The sequence below is a fragment of the Cyclopterus lumpus genome, chromosome 4 (genome assembly GCF_009769545.1).
Source record: "Cyclopterus lumpus isolate fCycLum1 chromosome 4, fCycLum1.pri, whole genome shotgun sequence".
NCBI classification, from domain to species: domain Eukaryota; kingdom Metazoa; phylum Chordata; class Actinopteri; order Perciformes; family Cyclopteridae; genus Cyclopterus; species Cyclopterus lumpus.
In genome coordinates, this window is record NC_046969.1 from 8,699,417 (window position 1) to 8,719,176 (window position 19,760).

The following is a 19,760-nucleotide window of genomic DNA, read 5'->3' on the forward strand; positions in this document are numbered from 1 at the left end:
CAACATGGCCCCTCCCTACCTTTCAGACCTCCTTCCCCTCCAAGCCCCAACCCGTTGCCTCAGGTCCGCTGGTGCAATCACTCTTAAGACCATCAGGACCAAGCGCCGGACCTGGGGTGACAGGGCCTTCTCAGCTGCTGCACCCTCAAGCCCTCAAAACCCACCTCTTCAAACTTGCCTTCACCTGCTGACCCCTGCACTCTACCCTCCACTATATGACTCATTCCTCTTAGTTTCTCAAGTTTTCTTCTTTTTTTCCCTTCTTTTTTTACCTGAAATGTTCTATTTGTTTGTTTGTTTGTTTGCTCTTTGTCTTTCTATTTAGTTTAGTTTTGTATGTCTATGCCTTATGTAAAGCGTCTTTGTGTGCTTTGAAAATCGCTATATAAATTAAAAATTCAATAAATTATTATTATTATTATTATTATAACAAAATTGATTTAGACAAAAAATGTTGAAACAGATAGGGCTGCACGGTGGTGTAGTGGCTAGCACTGTCGCCTCACAGCAAGAGGGCCGCGGGTTCAATTCCCGGTCGGAGCGGTCCTTCTGTGTGGAGTTTGCATGTTCTCCCCGTGGCAGCGTGGGTTCTCTCCGGGCTCTCCGGCTTCCTCCCACAGTCCAAAGACATGCTGCAGGTTAATTGATCTCTAAATTGCCCATAGGTGTGAATGTGAGAGTGAATGGTTGTATGTCCCTACATGTGCCCTCGATGGACTGGCGGCCTGTCCAGGGTGTCCCCTGCCTTTGCCCTATGTCAGCTGGGATAGGCTCCAGCGCCCCCGCGACCCTAATGAGGATAAGCGGTATTGAAAATGGATGGATGGATGTTGAAACAGGCCCTTTGTTATTGCTCGACCATTCAAAGCCAGAACACATTTCTATTTTTACGAGTAGAAGGAGCAGGTCTCTGCCACAACTATATATAATTTAAAAAAAATAGCATTAGAACAATGTGAGACTTTATATTTATTTATATATATATGTATTTATTTATTACTGTATCTTTCCACCTGTACTTATTATGTGTTAACCTAACAGACCACAAACTCGTGATGTAATACACTCCTGTCCAGGAGAGGGCAGCATGTCCCGTTCACGTTTCTTTGTAGATCGCCATTTAAACTGGAGAAGAAGACGGAAACTACGCAATTTTCGCGCGAACCCTGTGAGTGGTGATGTGTGTCGTCTGAAGACGGAGTGAGTGGACGTTTGCTTGGTTTCCGATGCGGGCTTTGAATTAAAAGAAGATAAACGGACAAACAGAAGTCCTCCTTTTCGTCCTGGCTGTTGTTCGTCTTGTTGTATCTCAGCTCGTGCAGCAGACCGCGAGGACACAGGATGAAGTATTTCACCAGGTTGAGAGTCAGACGAGTGTACGAGTGGCGTGGAAAGCCTTTAAGTTTCAACAGGAAGTTAAAAACCTATGAATATGGGTGAGTAGTTTTTTTTTTAATGTCTTTTGAAGAAGCCGAAAACACCGTAAGCACTGCAAATAAAAGTATTCACAAGTATTCACCAAATGTCCCCTCTTCGTGGTTTACTATTATTATTTGGTGTTTCTGGATTCACATTACTGCATTTTACTGCTGTCATGATAGATGTTTACGGTTGTGGTAAGTGTACTCCTTTTTATGTGGGTAGTTAAATCTACAGTAATGCATCATATTCTATACAATCATCATCATACTTGTCGCTGTGCTGTCAGCTATCTTTAAAAATGCAGCCCGAGGGTTCAGCTGTGTGACGATGCATTAGTTTCCAGCTGATCCAAAAAGGCTTTTGAAATAGTTTATTATTAGCTGAAGAAGTAAGTAGGTACGCTTTCTCAACGCTTTAAGGGACACGTCATCCTTCACTTTATCACAAAATCAACCCGTCAAGAGATGCGTGGAACAGAAAGGCGACATGTCATCTGTAAAGTAACTAAAGCTGTCAGATGTAACGGAGTAAAAATATAAAGTTGGCAAAAAAATGTTTGGACCTCATATCTTGTATTTATCTGTAACTGATACTTTTTGTTTTTACATTATTTTATTCTATTTATATCCCATTTTACTTGATATATTATCTTGGGTGTTTTGTCTATTTGCATCATTCACAATTGAGTTTCAATACAAGTACCAACGTGTTAATATACCGTATGTACCAAAGTTACTCATAACGCAGAGTGGCCCATTTTAGAACAATACACATAATATTATTGGTTTATAATAATTGATGCCTAATGTGTTCATGGCTTTAATGTTGGTCGAGCTGTTAAAGGTGGAGCTCATTTTTAATTACTTTCTTTAATCATACATCATGTGTCTTTTTGTTGATGGGCTTTGTGTATTAATAATCTGAATCTGTAAATCTCAGCTCTTTGGCCATAAGCGTGGAGGGTCTCCCAAGGACCACTGTCATCAAGACCGGCCAACACATCCTCATAGAAGGAGAGGACGAAGACAGCCCGTACGTGGCCAAAGTCATCAGGCTGTTCGGTGACGGTGAGTCCCAATAAATGACGCGACACTTGACTTTGTCCTCAAGGACATGTTGCCGAATGTCTTCTCTCTCTCTTGTCGTGTTTCAGAGAGCGGGAAGCAGAAGAAGGCGGTGGTTCAGTGGTTTGTTCGTGTGTCCGAAGTGCCGTTGAGCAAACGGAAGCTGCTGGGCAGAGAGCCTCACGCGCAGGAGATCTTCTACTACCAGGGTCGCAGCTGTGACGACGAGGTCGACGCCGGGTCCATCCTCAAACCTGTGCAGGTGACGTTCGGCGCCCTCTTGCGTTCTGCTTACGCGGTTGCTAGTCTTCCTGGGCTCCATTGAAACGCAAAAGACGCATCAATCTTTTTTATGTTTTAAGAAGGAATGTAAAATGCTTTCAAACATATTTCCTTTCCACCCTTTTATGATTTAGAAAATGCACACAGCGCCAGCTGGAAGCAGAAGGTTTATCGCGAAGTAAAGTCATTGTAGTTTCTCTGTTTGTAAGACTCCAAATAATCACTCTAAGTGGACAACCTGATTACTGTAAGCAAATGATTTAAACAGCATTTGTATTGGAATGATTCTGTCAAGCGTTTTGATCCATATAGGCGGGGGATCACTATAACCGCGATGTCGACTGTTGGAAAACGGTTCATTTCTGAAGAGGTCCAGCACCTACAATAATTGGTTTTAGGCTTTCGAGAAGTGGAACTAAACACTCTCAATAAGATGCAGTTGCTTGTGTCTGAATGTCAGCTGGGATAATAACAAGAAAGTCAAAACCGATGCAGTAGAATCAGATATGTTTTTTTCTAACTGCCTGTCATGAGTTTCACACTGTTGCAATGCTAAATCTGTGTGTACGAGTTGCTCTTTCCATGCTATCAAATGTTTTTCCATGTACTACTTGCTCTATTGTTTCCTAATTTTAATCACCCATACTGATGCAGTTGTCTGATAACATAAGCTGTCTGCATGGACATAAAACTGCTGGATTGATTTGAAACAACCCTTAAAGTCTTCGTCCTTTCGCTCAAAGGTGACTCACCTGACTGGAGAAGCTCCGTTCCCGGACTCTGGCGATGGGGACACCCTTTACGTGAAGCTGTCCTGGGACTCCAAGACCTTCAGAGTGCTGGACTCCGCTCTGGTGCACTCCGAACTCGCTCCAGCTCTCTCCCCTCCTCCCTGTCCCAAACCCTCCCTCCCTCCCTCACCCCCCTGCTCCCCGCCTGCGGCGGCTCCGACATCTCGGGGCGCCACCTGGCGCGCCTTGCCGACTCCGGACCTCGATGTCATGCGCCGGGCCGCACAGGGGGAAGTAAGACCCAGCCGGGCCACCGTGAGCGCGGGCAAGGCCTTTGCCGCAGAGGCGGAGTCGCTGCACTCCGTCACCAAACTGTCGGCCTCAAAATGTCTGAGCGCCAAGAGGAGGAACAACTCGGCCAGGACGCCCGGCGTCCGCAAGAAACTGGAGCTGAGCAGTGAGTGATACAGTACATTCCTTTCTGTTAGTCGTAGTGGTAGATTTGAGCTAATTACAGATACCGTACACCAGTATTGGCCGATATATTTTGTACACTTGACTTTTTTATTGCAATAATAAAAAAAAAAATTCTGGTCATGTTTTCCCTCTACGCCCGTCAGATTCTGAGAAGAAGTCGATGATCAGCGAGGACATCCTGAGCCAGCTGCTGGACGAGGAGCTGGAGGGGAAGTCGGCTGTTCGGAGACTGTCGGACTCTCCCCCTCAGGTCCTGTCCTTCCCCCACAGCCTCACCCCCATCAGGAAGCCCCACAAAGCCCCCGGTGCTCTGGGCACCTTCCCCCTGAGGCCGTCCTCCATAGTCCTCCACAAGGTGTCTCTCTCTGAGGGGAACAGTCCACCATCACCAGCCAGACACGACTCCAGAAGGTGAGAGTCTGCTCTCCCACACAGTGTCCACATCGTCTTGTAGTCAGCAGCCGCCATGCTCCCATCAGGGTTTTTGGAATATCGTGGCAATGTGTTTATGTGCTACAGCTGGAGGATTTTGCCCAAAAATATAAAATCTCTATCTTTTCCCTTCAAGAGCCTAATGCAAACGTCCTATTTTTAGCTTCCAGTAAGGAAGCGCCTCAACTTAATTTACAAAATTATTTGTATTATTAATAACTTGCAGTACCATTTTGTGTAATAGTCCACCTTCCCGTCAAAGTCTAAATGTATTGAGAAAAGACGTAAAGATGTCATCATTTCCAAAATTCACAACATGTCGTGAATTTTCAATTTTTATTTGGTTAAGTTCAAATCTTAACCAAATGTTCTGCTTCTATCCATATTTGTTGCATTTTCAGCCTTTCAACAGCCATAAATGGTTCAAATCAATTTCATTTGTAGAGCCCAATATCAAAAATAAAAAAATGCCTCAGCTTTACAATCTATACAACATATGGCATCCTCTGTCCTTGGACCCTCACATTGGATATAGAAAAACTCTCCCAAAAAGCCCCTTTAATGAAAAAAGGAAGAGCAACCAGGGGGGGGGATCCCTTCTCCCAGTGCAATAACTGTTGTGAATATATCATTATCAAAGTATGAGAGTAATAAATCTAATGATAGCAAATATAATAACAGAATAAAATAATTGATAAATACATTTTGAAGTAAATGAATCAACAAATAGCTAAAATACATACATAAATGAAGAAATTAATTTATAATTAAATACATGCATAAATAGACTCATGTTAGACTTCCTACCTTTACACGCTTGCATTAGTAAACACATTTAAATCTACAGAAATAAATGTATTTATTTAGTTGTATATTTCACTATTTATTTTTTCTTTTATTTAAAGATTTCTGCATTTATTTCTGTATTGATACTTAAAGGAACAGTGTTTAGGATTTAGGGAAATTTATTGGTTGTCTTGTGTAAAATGACCTGAAGCTCAGAATGAGCTGTTTCTACCTACATAGGGAGCTGGTCCTCTTCACGGAGCCGGCCACATTGCACCTCCTTGTTTGTATGGTTGTCTAGAACGGACAAAACCAAACTCCGGCTCCATCATGAGCCTTTCAGGTTTTTCGTTACCCGAGGGCCGCTGCACTTTTTCCAAAGTAGGGGCGAGCAGAGGGGTATTCATTCAGTTTGATGCAAGCCGCTATCTCGCCACAGGTTCTGAACTGGTTTCTACCAGAGATGACTTGTTTCTAACGTGCAGACTCACTGGTGCCTCTTCTGTTGGACGACAGTCCTCAGCAGGGCGATGAGGTGATGGAGGGACAGTTACCGACGAGCTTGCTTGAGACGCCCAGAAGAAACGCTACGCCTAGGAGGCAGTATGCCACCAGGGAGCAGAAGTGAGTCTCTGCAGGCCTGGTGGTTGCAACGTAATAATATAATGTTCATGAGTACAACACTGGGGTGTAAGAGAACCTGGTAGCTGTAGCTGACACGTGTATGGGGTGATTTTATTTATTTAAAATGTTGATATTCTTTTTAAGTCTGCACGGCCGGGTGAAGTTGTTTCAGTCTGAACAGTCACACATCACTTAGTCATTGATGGGTTGGTTTTTTCTCTTATTAAATGCATTTAAGTAACTCCAAAAATCCAATGTCTTCAAACAGAGCTACCACTCCTTCTCAAAAAAAAGAACCAAAAACCCCAAAGGAACCAGCCCTGGGAGTCCTGTGAGTAGACATAAGTGCATGCATGCAGGTTTTCTAAAAGCAACACCACAATTCCATAACATTTCAACACGGAGACAAGATACACTTATTTAGATTCAATGGGACATCTCAGGATATATAATTATTTATGTACTGGCCATTCTTTCATTAACTGTCAATAAATCCACTCCTTGCAGAAGCAGAACTTGCCTGCAAGCAGTAGCTGCTAATGACTATTTCATCATATTTTTAATGATGATTATTTTTAGAAATGTAAACAAATGTACAGAAGGCAAAGAAATGGGGCTCAAGTTATAGCCCACAGCCAATTCCCTGACTCCATTGCAACATTATTCTTTCTGTTGACATCCCAGAATATCACATTAAAATCCTCAAAATCATATCTCCCTTTTCCACCCGGCTCCCCGTGCCATCAAAATATGACGAACTTCTACTGTTGTGTGACGTGGACAGGGCCGAAGTGGATAATGAAGACTCTCCGATGCTGCCGGTCGCCGTCACACCGAGGAGCTCGAAGAGGAAGTCGGCCCAGCTGGTGTCGTCTCGCATCAGAAAACAGCTGTGAGTGCAGAGAGGGAGCCATCGGCCTCTCAGTCCGCTGATCGATCTGTTCATACATTCTTGTGGGAGACTTCAGAGTCCTGACGCTTCACTTTCTCTATGATCAGGAATCTTCTGGACAACCTGCAGGACCTGAACTCGGACGGAGAGGATGAGGAGGAGTTTGTTCCATCCAAGAAGGAGCTACAGAGCAGCAGTGAGGAGGAGGAGGAGGAGGCGGGACTTGATAGTGATGAGGAGGTAGTGTTTAAAAAGGGCAGATATCCTGCGGCAGGGTCTCGTACTCCTCAGTCGAAGCAGAGAACTCGCTCCTCGTCCAGAACACCGCGGAAAACTCCCAACAAGAAGGTAAAAGTCCTGAACACAAACAAACAAAACGGACCGAATGAGGTCATCAGTTTATTTTCTGGTCGTCTCTCATTTTAACGGTTTCATATCTCCACAGGTCACACCCGGCACGCCGCGGACTCCCCATCGCGCCGTTCCCAACATCCCGAGCAGGTCGCTGCCGGCCCGACAGCCTGCTAATGTTCTGGAGGAGGCCAGAACGAGGTGAGACGCAGCAGTCAGTGACCTCTGACCCTCATCTATTTACATACTGTTGTTCAAAATGTGTCATGATCTGTCAACCAGCCATTATTCAAAGAAAGAAGAAGAAAAACGCTGCACATCGGGGCTGCAGAATTCATCACGCAGTAATCATCATGATAGTATCGGTGCTACCTCACATAAAGAATCCTGATTTGTCTGTTTACACCTGCATCTTGACGCTTTATTTCTTCAAAGTGTATTTCAGGGCTGCAACTAACTATTATTGTTCATCATTGATTAATTAGACAAATATGTTTATGATCGTAGTAAGATGTCCAGAAAAAAAAAAAGAGTACATTGCAAAGTCCCAGCGTCTCAAGAGACGTCTTCACATCTCTGGTTTTGACTCATGGACATTCAGTATAAAACAGAGAAAAACAACATCAAATCCTCACATTCAAGAAGCTAAAGTCAGTAAATGGTTGTATGAAGATTTTGTGTGATAAAGGACTATTGATTGATTAAGAGATTAACTGATGATCAAAATAGTTGGCTATTAATATTCAGTGCTATAGATCATTTATCTTATTGTGTCAGTGCTCTTTTTAGAGCGGTGGGATAGTAAATTTAGGGATTTTTCTGGCCAGAAAATTCCTTTTTTGTTCCTGTCCTACAGACTTCAGAAATTTAATTTAGTTATTTATTAGGAGGTTGAAGTTCCCTGAAGTAGGTGACTTTTTTTTTATTATCTCTTTTTCAGGAAACTCATAGTCTGATAGCATTAATTCCATTTTGAAGTATTGTTATCTTTCTTTGAACAGAAACTTCACAAAGGACCAGAATCTACTTGATTAAATCTTAAAGATTGCCTAAGTACCAAAGTGTGAAGCAGATGATCAACAACAGAGTGAACCACGTTTGCGTTAATGTTGGTTCACGTTATTGTGTCTCTCCAGGCTTCACGTGTCCTCGGTGCCGGAGTCCCTGCCCTGCAGGGAGCAGGAGTTTCAGGACATCTACAGCTTCGTGGAGAGCAAGATCGCAGACGGCACGGGGGGGTAAGATCCAGATCCAGATCCTGATTCTGGTGTCTTTTAGTATTGGCAGGATCGCGTTGGCATCAACATGGAAAACCTCCAAATGATACAGAGTTTGGGAGACCCTTCTCCTAATTGTTTTTTTTAAAGTGCTCAAAAGGTTTTGAGTATTTCATAAGAAAAAAACACAGATTAGCCATAACCTTTGCGGATGGGTCACAGGCTTGTACATTATCATCCAATAAATGAAAGTTCAGTTATTGTTAGTGTTAATTTCTGCCACAAATTACATTGATTAATGTGGCGCTTTTTCTTCAAGCAGTTATTTGATAAACTGCCTTTTTGACATTTTATTAAATTGAGTTAATCATTGTGTCCATATCGGCCACAACAAATGGATCAATTGTTGTTCATCAGGCCCAGAATTCGGTCCATTTCTAATTGTTTTCAATTATTTGTTTGGAAATAGAATATATAGTAAATCAGAACACCTTTTTATTATTATTTTCCAGTGTGACGTCTTCAAATAGAATTTTCTTTTTCCAACCAGAAAAATAAATAAATTAATCAATTACTTGCTGACCTCCAGGTTGAACGAGAAGCTAACATATGACTAGTCCCCAGAACCTAAAATATATGGTATAATATGTAATGTTACCATCTTTTGCCTTCAGATGTAATTTAATTTGATAATCTAACCTCCTTTTGCTCCGGGCGCTAGTTTTAAACAAATACACAGATTGATGTAATGACACTCGGACCGCCTCTCATCTCTGCCACGCTGTGGTTGTCGTTTGGGTCTCAGGTGCATGTACATCTCGGGTGTGCCGGGCACGGGGAAGACGGCCACGGTCCAGGAGGTGATGCGCTGTCTGCAGCACGCGGCCGACGTGGACGAGATCCCTCCTTTCCACTTCATCGAGGTCAACGGGATGAAGATGACGGATCCTCATCAGGCCTACGTCCAGATCCTGCAGGTGAGGGCAGCGAGTCTCTCGGAGGAGACAAAAGCGCATGCGCCGTGTGTGTTTTTGAAGAAGCAGCCGGCAGATGTCGCACATTTTGTGTCGTTAAATCTGACACTGGAGCGGACGTAAAATTAAAGCAGCAGAATAAAGTGTATGATTCACGTGGTGGAGGATATTTAAGCCGTCAACATGCTTGGTTGCTGCTCACGTTTGGTATTTTATTTTTCTTTCCTGTGACATTAATTTGCTATGGTCAGTTATGTTCAGCAGCTTCTCCAAAGTTGTCTAATGATACTTACCAGATATGTGTTTTATCTGTCAAATTCATCTTATTTTTGCACAGATTCTGACTATTCTTCTTTTTTTCTTTCTTCTTTTAAAAAAAAAAAATCTGTCTCTTGTGAGTCCACCAACATTAACTACTGCTAGCAGTTTCCACCTGCTTTCAGTCTGTGTGCTAAGCTAGGCTAACCTGGAAATGACAATCCTGTGGAGGAAAACGTTGATCTGTTTCTTAACTTTTAGGAGTAAAAGCTCCAGCTGGATTAAAACGTGGTGGGTTCTCTAACTTGAACAGTCTCATCTCTACAGAAGCTGACGGGTCAGAAGGCCACAGCCGACCACGCAGCAGCTCTGCTGGAGAAGAGATTCGGCAACCCTGCACCCAGGAAGGAGACTACCGTGCTGCTGGTGGACGAAGTAAGAGCTCAGTATCATTTATTTTATGGGCATCTCTCAAACACATTATATTTACCTAATTATTTTTACAGGAATAATATAAAGGATGTTTAAAAATGTAAATATAAACGAGCGCGAGAGACACTTGTGGGGTCATAAAATTCCTAGAGTTATTGCACAACTACCAGCTATGAATGAATGGGTAAAAATATATCTGAACAATCTAAATAACCAAGAAGCTGAGAGTGAAATGACTGTACTCAAGTTGAGTTACAGTTTCATTGAAAAAATCACATGGGGATTAACTAACAGGTTTGTTAGTTTGAGCTCATTCATGCAATGCAACCAACACCTCTGTCTTGCACATTGTTGTAACTTGCTCTGAGGATGTGTACACGAAAACAAACCCTTTCAAGTGCTTGATGAAATGTCAGTCGTATAACTTGACACAAATCTGTAAACGGGTTACGTTATATCTGTGGGGAAAAGAAAGTAATGAAAAGAAAGTTTCATTCTTCCGACTCGCAGCTCTGTTCTCACTTGTGACGGTTCATTCGCTCTCTAATACTTTCTCTCTCTCTCTCTCTCATTGAGGACGGGCGAGTGATGGGCGAGTTTTGAATGCTGTGTTTACAACACTGTGACTCCATATTATACATATTAATAAAATGGACATGGTTTAAGAGCAAACCGAAAACAGCAATGTGTTTTCCAAAGCTGGCCACCAACCACTTTAACCTTTTTTGTGTTCCGAACCCGTAGTTGGACCTGTTATGGACCCGGAAGCAGAACGTCATGTACAACCTGTTCGACTGGCCGACGCGGCGTCACGCCCGCCTGGTGGTGCTGACCATCGCGAACACCATGGACCTGCCGGAGAGGATCATGATCAACAGAGTGGCCAGCAGACTGGTGAGGGAGCCCGGCCCTGTGCTGCGTAGCCCCGCCCTCGCTCTCGCGGCGCCTTTCTTCAGATAAACGCATACGGCAGCTTGTACGATTCACAGGTTTCACAAATCAAAGGCACATTGTGGTGGAAAGGAGGAGGAGGAGGCGATGGGTGTGATGTGTGCCGTCAGGAAACCCTGAAAGTCTGATCTGATGAAGGGAAACTAGAACTGGTGTAATGTGGTCGGACTTTCTAGTTTTAGTTTGGAAAGCATGGGCAACATTTTTTTTACTGTAATGGCCTTAAAATAATAGTAACATTCTGTCATGAAATCTCAAAATAAGAAGGGGGAGGGGTGTAAATAAAAATGAAAAAGGTGACCAAATATATTATCCATGAATTTAAAGAATATTTTGCTAAAATCTCTAGCCTCAACCATTACAAGTGGGTTTTCTTATGATGTAGTTTTAAAGCAATGCAAGGACACACTGCACGCCTCTAGGAAATGAATAAGCAAATAATGCGTGCTGTAGATAATATAATGAGTACTGTAGACAAGAACTGCAATCTGAAATCATGTCAACTAGTTTATTACAAAAGAAACCAGAAGGAATTCAAAACAACTTTAGGTAATTACTATTTAGGTAATTATCTGGTCAAAAAAAAGCCAAACCCTGAGCATGTTTTCCTGAATGTTTCCAGGGTTTGACCAGGATGTCGTTCCAGCCGTACAGCTTCAAGCAGCTGCAGCAGATCATCATGTCCCGGCTCAACAAGGTGAAGGCCTTCGAGAAGGACGCTCTCCAGCTGGTGTCCAGGAAGGTAAGCGACTCTCCCGCCTTCTCTCTCTGACCCCAACATTCTCACAGGTACGCTCTCTTCCTCACCTCCTCTCCTCCCCCAGGTGGCCGCGCTGTCGGGCGACGCTCGCCGATGTTTGGACATCTGCCGCAGGGCGACGGAGATCTGCGAACACTCTGCCGCCGACCCTTCAACCACTGGTTTGGTCGGAATGAGTCACGTGATGGAGGCCCTGAACGAGATGTTTTCCTCCGCCTACATCACGGCCATCAAGTGAGTCTCTCATTCCGGTCCCATTTTAACGATGGCGTTGTAAAAGGTGTGCTGAGGTGACGAGTGTGCGTCTTCAGGTGTGCATCACTGCAGGAGCAGCTCTTCCTTCGTGCGGTCATCGCTGAGTTTCGGCGGCTGGGATTGGAGGAGGCCACCTTCCAACAGGTAAAAACACACTTGTGTACACATCAGCGTTAAATCGCCGATAGCCGGTGGGTTCCAAGATGGGTCGAGCTGTGACCTTCAGCTCCTGGGGCACAACCCCCCCTCTTCTCGAGTAAATGTCCTCCCCATCTGTTTTCCAGGTGTTTGTGCAGCACCAGGCTCTGTGTCGGGTGGAGGGCCTGCAGCCCATCAGCGTGTCGGAGGGCCTGGCGGTGTGTCAGCGCCTGGGAGCCTGCAGGTTGCTGCTGCTGGAGCCGAGCCGCCTGGGAGTCCTGCAGCGAGTCCGCCTCAACGTGAGCCAGGACGACGTGCTCTACGCCCTGAAGGCCGACTGACAGGGGCTCCTCGTCAGACTCTGAACTGCGTGAGAAATCGTTCCCCGAGTTATACAAACTGAAATCAAACAGAATTCAGTTTTTAAGTACTTTGTGTGTAATGTCCTTAAACTACTCGGATTAAGAACAATATCACACTTTGAAGCAGAGGGTCAAAAGTTTTTTTTGTGGGATTGTCCCCAGTTTAAAATGTTTACTGGAATTATTTTTAACCTTGTATAGTGCGTTTTTATTTTTATGTTTCAATACCTGGATATGCAATAAAACTCCATATTTAATATGACCCATTCTTTCATTCTTTTTCTTGCTTAGATAATATGAATACAGATAGTAGTTTTACCAAAGGAACAAAAGAAAAGGAATCAATGGAACAGATTGTTATGGACTGCATTTGCTGTTATTGTATTTATTCAGAGGCGCCAGAAGCAGATGCATAGTTTTCATTTGGAAACCAGTGACTCCGATCAAACCACAACTTCAATGCCTAACTTTACTTAGTAAAAATACAAAAGTATTTGGCTCCAAATAAGTACCTGAAAGCATAAGTACTCATGCTCAATGATGCTTTTCATAATATGTATTGAAGAATTTGATTATAATTGGTCGTGCAATCATCACTTAAATGTCGAGCTTGGTAAAGGTGGAGTTCATTTCTTTCATCTTTTATCTAATTTTAATATTCATCTATGCCATTACATCACAATGTATGTTGCAATCTGAACATGCAAAGAAACTACATTTATCAAGTAGACTGCTGCTTCCTCCACGGCTGCTAAACCTCACCACATCGGTAGAAATTGAGCTCTTTAGTAGAACTGTGTGGTGAGACTCTGCGATTATAGCAGAGAAATCTGACTTATCAGACTGGAGGGACGCCGCAGATTAATTTGTTATCTGCAGCTTTTGGTTCCCTGCAGTAGTCAAATGTCAACTATCAATCAGATGAAGCAAGAGAAGAAGAGGGCGGAGTCGAGAGTAGAGTAACATTGTGTTGAGCATTATCAAATAACCCATTACTGTAGGTTTTTGGAGACTAATTATAAAAAGAAATGATGCAAACCAAAAGATAGTGTAGCAGGTAATTTGAAATGTTTTTTCCCCCCTGGAAACATTTTGAAATTAAACAAAGCAGGCAGCTTCGCCCATGCTGAGTGGTCAAGTCCGCCCCTTGTTCATGTGCGAGTTAATTGACTTAGAAATACTGTGTGTATACAGGGAAAATAAAGTGATACATGAGTATCTACTCCTGTTTCAGACAAAGTATTTCATCTCCCATGAGGCTTTGCTTGCTTGTTAGTAACATTTGAGGACTAATTACATCATCTGAAAATGGAAAGACAGTCAACTTTTAATGTCCAATTTGATTTATTGCAATGTTCCATATTTAAATGAACATGGTGTATTTGATTGACATGCCCAATTTTACATTATCGGATGGAAACTTTAAAGCTATAATATTGAAGCAATGATAAAAAGGTTAACATTATCACACATTTTAATTTAAAATAAGAAAATACAGTGCAAATTTCAGTGTATCAGTTCATTTAAAAACAAAATGTAAAGATAATTTACATTTATATTAAATTGTGCTTCAAGTTGAGGTGAGCTACATTGTAGCTTCACTGGAGTTCCAATTCTTCACTCTGTGAACACAGGAGAGGTCAGAGGTCAACCATCCATCGTTAAGGAGCTATACGATCATGGAAGAAAACGTTTTATACCGTTCTAGAATCTTTTGTGTCATCACGAGGACGATGACGATGACGATAGGCAGTAATGCTATCAGACACAGAAGAAACAACCGAGGGGAGAGACAAATTAGATTTTTACACAGAACATATTCAATATATAAAATGTAATGCTTGAACTACCCAACTGTAACTATTTTGGGAAAAAAATTTTTTTTCATGTTTAAACATTTAATGGTTCCACCTTCACAAATGTGAAATTGCGCTGCCGGGGAATCGAACCGCCGATCATCTGATTGAAAGACAACCTCACCACTGATCCACCGTCACCCACACGGGTACGACCATAAGTTGCAATTTGATTAAACATCCATTCATGTTTAATGTGGTCGTGAAGGAGCTATACGATCATGTAAGAAAAGTTTTATACCGTTCTCGAATCTTTTGTTTACACTTGTAAACAACCACAACGAGTATCATCAGGAGGACGATGACGATAGGCAGCCACAGTTTCCATGCTATCAGACACAGAAGAAACAACCGAGGGGAGAGACAGATTAGATTTTTACACACATATGAAATATCTCAAATGTAATGCTTGAACTACCCAACTGTAACTATTTTGGAAAAAAAGTGATTTTCATGTTTAAACATTTAATGGTTCCACCTTCACAAATGTGAAGTTGCGCTGCTTCTCATTCTAATATTTTGTAATAATGCTGAGGTTTGGATTGTTGGTTGTACAAAAGTCGTTGTGACGGTTTGTCACAAACCAAACAATTGGTCCATTAATGTAGGAAATAACAGCAGATTAATCCATGATGAGAATAATCATTAGTTAATGATGGGTTTAGTAGTTCACTTTTAGTCAAGTTTGAACAATCACGTCAATCTGGAAGACTTTAAATCACAGAAATGACACATTATAAAAACACTTTAAATAACATCAGTTAGCTTAGCATAATCAGAAATGTCTTTCTCATTCTAAGCTGCATGAATACCATTAACTTAAAAACATGACGATTTCTCCACATTTTACAGACAGAGAAACAAACTAATATTGCACTTACATTAACTAGTTATCTCTTCTGTGTCAACGTCAACATTGTTGATTGCTCACTGTTTTCGCAGGACTCCAGATGTTTTCTAGCAACAGGTTTAAACATAACCAAAGTCTTAATTGGCTGAGACGTTTCTTAAATTGTAATGGCGCAATCTGATTTAGTTTGACCTTCATTTGAAACATGTTCTCAGTAATTGTGTCCCTCTTGGGTGTGCAGTACAACAATGAGCAACCCCCCGATCGGTGGTCCGAACTACTCACCTGTGTCGTGGCCAGACAAGTCCGCATTTTCATTTGTGGCTGAAAGAACGATAGGAAACCGTTATTATAGTAATTTTACCACCAGATATTCCACTCGGATGTCAATCATGTAAATAAAAAGAGAAGAGACTCACCTAGAAGTCCGGGGCACTCTGCAAAACACACATAACAGTTTACAGTTATTAGTCACCCTACTCGGACATAATTCATGTTCAATCAATGTGGTTATTTTCATGTGGCGGGAACAGGACTCATAGTGGAAGGGTTATCAGCTAGCTATTTGTGAGACAAGTGGAAGGAGATACACGGGCAAATGGACTGTATTTGTATCGTACTTTTCTCGTCTTCCGAACACTTAAGTGCTTTAACACTACTTGCCATCCTTCACCCATTCATACACTGATGGGAGGGGCTACCATGCATCGCGCCACCTGCCCAACTAACATTCATACCCACATTAATACACATTAATACACATTAATACACGTAGGCACAGCTACGGGAGCAATGTGGGGATAAGTGTCTTGCCCAACATGGACTAACGGAGCCGGGGATCGAACCGCCGATCATCTGATTGAAAGACAACCTCACCACTGATCCACCGTCGCCCACACGGGTATGACCATAAGTTGCGATTTGATTAAACAAAGCAAATGAACCTCAGTCCTACTTCAGATCTTACCACTCACGATGAGTTCTATTGTTTGACCACCTCCCTCCATCACCAGTTCCTCGTTCTTCAGCAGGTTGGCGCAAACGACGTAGACGGACTGGTTGGAGGGCACACCGTACAGACACACCGTACAGTTGGAGGGCGGAGGCGGGTGGGCGGAGGAGCAGAGTGGAGGCGTACCATTTCCTGAATACATTTGGCCGTTGTCAATGTTGTCCTTGTACAGCAGATGCACATCAATGATGTTCTGCATCAAGGACTGTAGACACCTGAAAGACATCTGGGGGGGGGGGGGCAGGGGAAAAAAAGCAATTTTCACTCTATGCTGAGTGGTTCTTTGTTCTGTAAAAGTCGATTTGTATTATTGGCACGGTATAATTGTGTACAGTGAGTCATTTTGATAAATTGAGCATCATATTTCCTGGGAATGTCACAACTGCAACTTCCCAGATTTCCCTCTGAAAACGTGCTTCATTGCTAAATACTGAACATGTGTAATGATCATCAACATTTAGTGACATCTTTCCCGATTGCGCATTGACCATGTTCATATTCTTATTTATAGAATAATTATGTTTTCACCCCCATTGAAAAAAATAAAAGGAAAGGGCACGTCGAACGTCTGTCTGGAAAATAACCCTATAAATACAAAATAAACGCTTAATTGTGGCTTTAATAAAAAAGTAGTCTACCTGTCCTTTCCAACTTCATGCCGAAGACACTTTGATTTTAGAGACGACATGAAAAAGGAGAAATTGACTTTTTAGAAGGTCCATGCTTTCTTCATGGGCGTTATTTTACTGTTTAATGTGTCGGCGAATTGTTAAGAAAAGACGAGACTCGAGAGGTAGAATAAAGGCATAACTCACCACTCACACTGGCTCCGCTGACGTCGGAAATAAGGCACAGAGGAACGTCGCGCACGCTCTGACCGTGACAGTGAGAGCTTTACTGAGCAACAACACACAGGTCGCCGGAGGAAAATTCAAATAGCTGCAACAGGGAAACAGTAAACCTAGCAGTCGGAAGCTCAGTGGGCTGTGAATGGCGTGGACTGCCCATACAGAGATGGAGGTAGGCGCACGTGATCTCCTGTCGCTGGGCGTGGGAGGAGCACCCAGCTGGACAAAGTTGGGGTTGAAAGAGGAAGTTGGCTTCCCGCAAAAGGATGATGGACGTCTTCATTTAATCATTGCTCCCCTTCGAAGAACCTGCTCTGTAGGCAGAGGCGCCGCAACGGAACAGGCAACCCAGGCAATTGCCTAGGGCCCCGAGCTGAAGGGGGCCCCGAGGGACGGCTGACGTCAATGACAAAATAATGGAACCGCTTTAGACGCTGCAACGACAACGCATCGGAAATGCCCCAACAGGGCCCTTTCCGAGTTGTCACTGGCTAGTTGCTAGTAGAGGGCCCCGACAGACCAGCGACACAACTTGAAACCCCCGTAGACACTGCAATGACATGTCGGGAATCTCCCTAATGGGGCCCCCTTACTAGCCGGCATCGACGTGCGGTGCCGGTCAAACACAAACAAACAAATTGAAAAAATGAAGCGAACATATCATTCTGGGCACACGAAACGAAAAAAAAAAACAAGAAGAGGATGAAAAGAAAAAACGTGACAGTGGGAATGTGGAAGCTATGTGTGTTACATTATGAACAAGTAGTGCTGCCAGCCAGCCTGCCACTTTATCCCAAACATCATCCACCAGGCACCAAATAAGTTGACTGCACATTAGCCTCTTGAGCCTGGGTGCAAATCAAAACATTTAACAACAGATAAGTTTAATACGAACACTGATCACAAACAAATATAGCCATCGAATTAAACAGCAGAATCTGGGCTACAAGAATATATAAGCTCCAAACACTAACTAAATGAATTACCAAATATCAAAATTCATATCGCAGAATTTCGTCAACCGATTGGCGCGTTTTGGTGGCTAACGCTACGTAGCATTATGCTACACATTGAAACAGCGTCGCATAAGAGAGCAGACACTCCGCAGATTCCGTGTAAAGTGAATTCAGCCATTTTCTTCTAAACACATTCATAGCCACACAATAAGTTAGTCCTTTGCTGCCAACGCCAATGATATTTTCTCCCAGAATAAAGCATTTGTTGTCAAATGTTAAAACTGCATCAAATCAATTCTGCTGTCAGTTTAGTCCGTCTAAACTGGTGCTAATTTGTATTTGGAATTATGTTTTTGCCCCATGGTCCTTCTTGCCTAGGGCCCCCAGGGGGTCTAGAGACGCCCCTGTCTGTAGGCCTATGATTGTTTTTAATATCCTTCTGTTTTATGTCATTCTTAAAAATGGATATAGATTCAACAGTCAAAGAAAGGTAGAAGAAGAAGAAAAAGAGCAAAAAAAGCAAAACGTTTGTAAAAAGAGTTACTTCTGCTCTTGTATATATGCATGCATGGTAACATCGTAACTAATAATTAAATATGAATATTTCTTGGAACGTGCAAATGCACTATTAATGCCACCGTTTGCACAGTTGAATTATTATTGCCTAAAGTTTAATCTCTGCCATTGACTACCACAGCTAACCGATGCCTTGAACGTTCATATCAAGTTGCTTTGTGTAAATGAACATAGTCTGAGATTGCATAAACAATTGAGACGGACATTTAAAATCATTTATTTAGCAGAAAACACATCATATAAAGCCACATAGATCATCTCTGAGCAACATAATTTCATAGCCAACACATTTTTTTACACCATACCCAAAAAGTGATATATTAACTTTCATTCAAACTTTACAATCAGGTCCAATACTTTGTATACCAAACACAAATTCATAGAATGACTTAGTAATCTAAATTAACCAATATGTATTGGTAATTTACATAATTATAGGAAGGATAGAGCACATTTTGACTTGAAAAGCAAAAGCAAAGGCACATTTCACAATAACCTGACCAGTAGTTCGCAAAAGCTGCTTTAACCAGAGTTGTTATATCATGAGTAGATCAAATGAGATCTAAAATGAGTCACTCATATGAAGATCCCATCAATTTGCAGCTCCACTCAGCTTTTTACTCTCTTTTAGCTCCCAGTTTTGGTTTTACTTGGCAAATACTTTGATAAATTGATCATTTATCAAGCAAAATAGACTGTTTTTGATGCATTTTCTCTATTATATATGATAATGAATTGCATCCTTTTCAGTTTTGGGCTATTGGACAGATACAAATATGAATGCGTCACTTTGGGAAATTATAATGTGCATTGTTTACAACTTTAAAACGATTAATTGATGGCCAACGATGGTCAATGTTTTAAAGGAGGGTTTGCTGCCACGACAACTACAAATGTATGCAGCTGTAAGGAGCAGGAACTCTAGTCAGATAAAACCAATAAAACTCACATTAAAAAAATGCGACCTTACAAAACCACATAACTCAAATAAAATAAATTGACGTACAAAGAGGAAATAAACTAAAGCCGATAAACAGCCTTGGATTCTCACATAAAACAGCAGATTTCTGGTTAAACCAGAGTGTGTATTTGTGTATCTTTGAGTCTTAATACAACACCATGAACTCTGTCAGGTAATATATGACTCTATATATTTATTTTTCATTATAATAAATAAATCTCCCAACTTCCACAGAGGAAGATATAATATCACTATCGATAAAGTAAGCTCTGACATAATGTGGTTTTATAATG

At 42.1% G+C, this 19,760-nt stretch overlaps 1 protein-coding gene across 2 annotated transcripts; it reads left to right on the top strand.

The window, feature by feature from the left end:
• Positions 1-1,143: 1,143 nt before the first annotated feature.
• orc1 (origin recognition complex, subunit 1) lies at positions 1,144-12,670 on the top strand. 2 transcript variants are annotated; one of them, XM_034531132.1, is made up of 18 exons: positions 1,144-1,436; positions 2,362-2,489; positions 2,576-2,748; positions 3,512-3,956; positions 4,120-4,387; positions 5,711-5,818; positions 6,087-6,149; positions 6,603-6,710; positions 6,818-7,058; positions 7,156-7,262; positions 8,198-8,299; positions 9,084-9,255; positions 9,838-9,945; positions 10,687-10,836; positions 11,516-11,635; positions 11,718-11,887; positions 11,965-12,052; positions 12,193-12,670. In XM_034531132.1, exons 1-18 carry the CDS (start codon positions 1,342-1,344, stop codon positions 12,385-12,387), a joined length of 2,841 nt encoding a protein of 946 aa, XP_034387023.1. In that variant the 5' UTR covers positions 1,144-1,341; the 3' UTR covers positions 12,388-12,670. The 2 variants fall into 2 exon arrangements, with proteins under 2 accessions (XP_034387023.1, XP_034387024.1); XM_034531133.1 differs by lacking the exon at positions 5,711-5,818.
• Positions 12,671-19,760: the final 7,090 nt, after the last annotated feature.

Coding starts and splice junctions, on each gene's coding strand:
- orc1 (XM_034531132.1), top strand. CDS start 1,342: ATGAAGTATTTCACCAGGTTGAGAGTCAGACGAGTGTACGAGTGGCGT. Junction 1,437..2,361: donor TTAAAAACCTATGAATATGG/GTGAGTAGTTTT, acceptor TGTAAATCTCAG/CTCTTTGGCCATAAGCGTGG. Junction 3,957..4,119: donor CAAGAAACTGGAGCTGAGCA/GTGAGTGATACA, acceptor TACGCCCGTCAG/ATTCTGAGAAGAAGTCGATG.